We start from the raw sequence: 5215 nt of genomic DNA, 5'->3' as shown, positions 1-5215 counted from the left end.
GCAGTTCCGATCTGCCTTATTGGAAAGCCGCGCTTCTCAGCTGATGCCGGGGAAGCCGTCCCGAGCGCCTCACAGCTGGCGGCTAATTAACTGTTTAAAAAAAGAAAGGAAAAAAAAAAAAAAAAAAAAGCTGCTGAAGTCGGGAAGAGTGAGAAGCCGCTCGAAATGCAAGCGGCGAGCAAGGGGGGGGGGCAGAGTCGGCGTTTCGGCCGTTTACGGAGCCATGGAAGCCGCGCCCCCCCCCCCCTTTACCCCGAAGCGGCAATAGCTTGCGCCCGCCATTTTGGGGCTTAATTGGCGCGCGGCAGACCTGACAGCTTCATTTTTGGCGCGCTTTGGCACCGCGCCAGGAGCCAGGCCGGTGATCTACCCAGCAACAGGCTCATTGGCTAGGTCGCTCACGTGAAGTGAGCAACTGCCGGCAGCCATTACAGGCACTCACGAGTGGAGGCACAATCGGTTTGAGAGTGTGTTTGGATACTGCTTTCAAGGAAATTTGTGAGTAAAGCTGCCCCAATTTCTGACAGGATGGCTGACCAGCAAGGGCAGGAGCAGTCCCAGTCTGCTCAGGGTTCCTGCAAAAGCAAGGAGAAGGCTTCCTCTAAGGCCAAGGCCAAATCTTCCCAATCGTCTTCCTCATTAAGAGAAGCAGAGAGGAAAATAAAAGCGTTAGAGCAACGCTTGGATGCAGCATTAGCTTCTCCAGCTGCAGGGGCCTTCCATATACCCCCATTTCAGCCACTTCCACCAGGGGGGACACTGCCAATGGGGGCCTTAGGCTCTGCCTCAGAAAAAGATTGGTCCCCCGACCGTCAGGCATTACCTGGTACAATTACACCATTGCCTTCGCCTCAGGTCAGGCCAGAGAGGCCTGCCTCAATCAGCCAACCATTGTATGGGCCTTCTACTGGTCCACAAACACTTGCAGCTCCCTCGGCATCCTTCACCCCTACGGCTGCAGGGCTTAGAGCCCAAGGTGAGGTCTGGCAAGCCTTTCCTCCATCCCTGCAGGACATGATTGCTAACATATATGCGCAGGGAATGGTGGCCGGCGCCCAGCAAGTAACACCTCCATTGCCACAAGCTTACCAGCCCAGGGATCTTTGGTCAGCACCACCGCCCCCTCCTGGGTTGGATTCTTTTGCGGGAGACACTGGCTTTCTGGAGGAAGACAGCGAGCATGGGCACAATGAACTATCTGATGATGATTATGCCTGCCCTGAACAGCCAGCTCCCGCAGGACTATTTAAGCCAACTTTATTTAGGCTGCTGTTGCATAAGGTGAAGCAAACCTTAGATGTGCCAGGGGCGAATGCACCCACAGATGCAGGGGATGGACTTAGGACTTCGGCTTCCCTGTGTAAGGAGCAACCTAAGGAATCCGAGAACGTGCCTGCAATGGAGATATTTTTGGAAAATATCAAACGCACCTGGCAGCACCCAGCAGCGGCACAGGGTCCCTCCATGATGGAGCGTCGCTTCTATACGTTCGACGAAGAGATGGAGAACCTGCTGCAATTCCCGCCAGTGGATAAGCCAGTGGCCACACTGGTATCCAATGCTGTCGTCCCTTCGGAGACTGCGGACAGTCTCAAGCCGGATGAAAGACGGGCTGAGACACTTCTAAAAAAGGCCCATCAAATGGCAGCATGGGCCCTACGAGCGGCATCTACTGCATCCATTTTCAATAGGGCCTCCATCATGTGGCTTCAGGAGGTGCAGTCTAGGATGGGGCCTGAAGACTCCCGCCTCAAGCAGGACTTAAACAAGCTGCTAGCGGCGGCCGAGTTTTCCGCGGATGCTACCTTGCATGCGGCAAAGTTTTCTGCAAGGGGCATGGCTTCCACTATATCTTCCCGGCGCCTCCTGTGGCTTCGACATTGGCAGGCGGACGCCAAGTCGAAGTGGCGCCTGTCGTCTGCCCCTTTCCAGGGCACGAAACTGTTTGGGGAGGTGTTGGAATCCGTCCTTGTGGAAGACAAGGATAAGAGGAAGATCCTTCCCAGATCCTCTAGAAGGCAAGATCGCAGTAACACCCCGTATCGACGTCGGCAGCCCTTTCGATGGGACCCAGCCTCCGGAACCACCCAGGCCTCCCGACCCTACTCACAGGGTCAATATGGGCAGTCCTACTCGTACCGGGGCGATAGGACCTACTTTCAAGGCCGGGGCAGGGGATACCAGCAGGCGAGACGCCCCTTTCGGGGTTTCAATCAACGAGGGTTCCGTGGAGCCAAGTGACTCCATAGGGCAGGTCCCTTTGGGGGGAAAACTCCAAAGGTTTTGTACCGCCTGGAGGACCACATCCTCCGACGCCTGGATCCTGGACACGGTAAGCCGGGGCCTACGCCTGGAGTTCCTTTGTATTCCGCCTACCCATTTTGTGTCATGTCCAGTACCCAAGGACATTATCAATCGGACATTACTAGAGCAAGAGATTGCGCATCTCCTAGAGATTCAAGCCATCGAGAGGGTGCCAGCCCATATGGAGGGCATGGGGTACTACTCCAAGGTCTTCATAGTACCCAAGTCATCAGGAGGTTGCAGGCTCATCTTGAATCTGAAACATCTAAACAAGTACGTGTTATACCGAAGATTCAAGATGGCCTCCCTCCGCACGATCCTGGCATCCATCCGGCCCAGAGATCTCATGTCATCCATCGACCTGAAGGAGGCGTATTTACACATTCCCATCCACCCAGAGCACCGGAAATACCTCCGATTTTATGTCCAGGGGAGGCACTATCAGTACCGGGCGATGCCCTTTGGCCTCTCTTCCGCACCGCGCACCTTTACCAAGATCCTGGATTCGTTAATCGCCGCCTTACGGTCCCGATCAATAAGACTTTTAGCATACTTGGACGACATCCTCGTATTGTCCAGGGATCGGGCGACCGCGCAGAAGGATCTGCGGGACACGGTAGCGCTGTTGCAGGAGCATGGCTTTACGATAAACAACGAAAAAAGTCATTTTTCGCCCACCACAATTATAACCCATCTTGGCTCGGTTATCGACACCATCTCCATGAGAGTTTACCTGTCTCCGGAGAGAAAGCGCAACGTCCAGGGCTTAGTCACCAAATTACAACATCAGAGGATGGTGCCGCTGGCCTTCCTTTCCAAGGTCCTAGGGACTCTAGTGTCGTGCGTGGACATCGTTCCCTGGGCACGGTATCACTTTCGCACGCTACAATGGACTTTACTTCCTTACCAAAAACGCCGTGTCAGTCACACACGCAGGTCAATTACGGTGCAACGAGGCCTGCGAGACTCCCTAAGGTGGTGGAAGTCCCGGGCGATACATCAAGGGTCTCCATTTGGTCACCTACAACACATCATTGTGACTACGGATGCCAGCCTCCTGGGTTGGGGAGCCCATGTGGACCATCATGTGACTCAAGGAGTGTGGCTGCCTCAGGACTTGGTTCCTGTGAATATCAATTTCCTGGAGCTAAAAGCGGTGCGCCTTGCCTTGTCGACCTTCGCAACGCTCCTCCACGGGAAGCATGTGTTGGTCCGCACGGACAATGTTGCAACCAGGGCGCATCTCAACCACCAGGGAGGGACCAGATCCCTCAGGTTGATGGAGGAAACACAACTCCTTTTCGACTGGGCGGAGATCCATCTGGCGTCTCTTCACGCGGAGCACATTGCGGGGGAAGCCAATATTCAGGCGGATTGGCTCAGTCGGCAAGCAGTGGATCCCGCGGAGTGGAGTCTGACCCCGCACCTGTTCCAGCAAGTGACCAAACGGTTTGGCAACCCACAGGTAGACTTATTCGCGACTTCCCGCAATGCCCAGCTCCCGAGGTTTTATTCCAGATTTCCCACACCGGGAGCCGAAGGGACCAATGCCCTGTACCTTCCGTGGCCAAAGGAATTGCTTTATGCCTTTCCACCAATACCACTTCTTCCACGGGTCATCGAGAAGATCCTAGTGGAACGGGCGGAGATCATACTGATAGCACCGCACTGGCCACGCCGGGCTTGGTTCGCAGACCTGATGGGGCTCTCGATAGTCCAACCCTGGAGGATCCCAGACAACCTAATCACCCTCACTCAGGGAGCGATTGTCCATCCAGAGCCGCAATGGTTCCACCTGACCGCTTGGCGCTTGAGGGGGACAGATTAAGAACCTGGAACATTCCTGAGAATGTCATCGCTACGATACAGTCGGCCAGGAGGCCTTCAACGACTAGGATATACCAGGCTACGTGGGCCGCATTTACAGCCTTTTGCGAGGTCAAACATCAACGGCCACAGGATGCTAATTTAGTCTTGGTGTTGGAGTTCTTACAATCCGGTCTGGAGAAGGGATTGGCCCCCAACACATTAAGGAGACAGGTAGCGGCTTTGGCAACGATCATTCGATCTGAGGATGGGGGATTATTGTCCCACCATTCGTTGATTAGAGACTTTCTAAAAGGGGCTACCAATAGTCATCCCCCACCGATACGACGTTTTCCTACTTGGGATCTTACGACGGTGTTGCAAGCGCTCACAGCTCCTCCGTTTGAACCGCTGAGAACTGTGTCTTTGAGGATGTTATCTCTTAAAACAGCATTCTTAGTGGCCATTACATCTGCAAGGCGGGTGTCAGAGCTGTCGGCCTTGTCTGTGAGGCCTGACCTTTGTACATTTCAACCAAATAGGGTGACCTTACGTTTGGACCCAACGTTCATACCTAAAGTTAACACCCACTTTCACCGGACACAGGAACTTGTCTTGCCGGATTTCTGCGTGCATGGATCACATCCATTGGAACTTAAGTGGCATAAGGTGGACGTGCGCAGAGCTCTTAAACTCTATATTAGGCGCACGGCATCTTTTCGCAAGTCAGAGGCCTTATTTGTATCCTTCGGCCAACATCGACTGGGTCTCAAGGTGTCATCCCAGACAATTAGTCAATGGTTGAAGCTTTGTATAGCAGAAGCGTACAAAGCATGTTCCCAGCCATTACCCAGTGGAATCACGGCTCATTCGACTCGTAGTGCCGCTACTTCAGCGGCATGGGCCACACATGCATCGATAGAGGACATCTGTAGGGCGGCCACGTGGGCCACCCCTACCACCTTTATACGGCACTATAAATTGGACACGTTTGCTTCAGCCGAGGCGGCTTTCGGGAGGAGAGTGTTGCAACGAGTGTGTGACACTACAGGGTCATGATTCAATGATATCCCTCCCTTGAACAGTGGAACTTGGGTATATCCCA

At 54.0% G+C, this 5215-nt stretch overlaps 1 protein-coding gene across 1 annotated transcript; it reads left to right on the top strand.

The window, feature by feature from the left end:
- The first annotated feature begins 528 nt into the window (after positions 1-528).
- On the top strand, positions 529-2241 carry LOC139175591 (lamina-associated polypeptide 2, isoforms alpha/zeta-like). Its single transcript, XM_070766798.1, has one exon. It carries the CDS (start codon positions 529-531, stop codon positions 2239-2241), a length of 1713 nt encoding a protein of 570 aa, XP_070622899.1.
- The last annotated feature ends 2974 nt before the right edge of the window (positions 2242-5215 follow it).

The sequence above is a fragment of the Erythrolamprus reginae genome, chromosome 1 (genome assembly GCF_031021105.1).
Source record: "Erythrolamprus reginae isolate rEryReg1 chromosome 1, rEryReg1.hap1, whole genome shotgun sequence".
Lineage (NCBI taxonomy): Eukaryota > Metazoa > Chordata > Lepidosauria > Squamata > Dipsadidae > Erythrolamprus > Erythrolamprus reginae.
The sequence above is the reverse complement of the archived record's forward strand: the minus strand, read 5'-3'. Positions and strand labels throughout refer to the sequence as shown.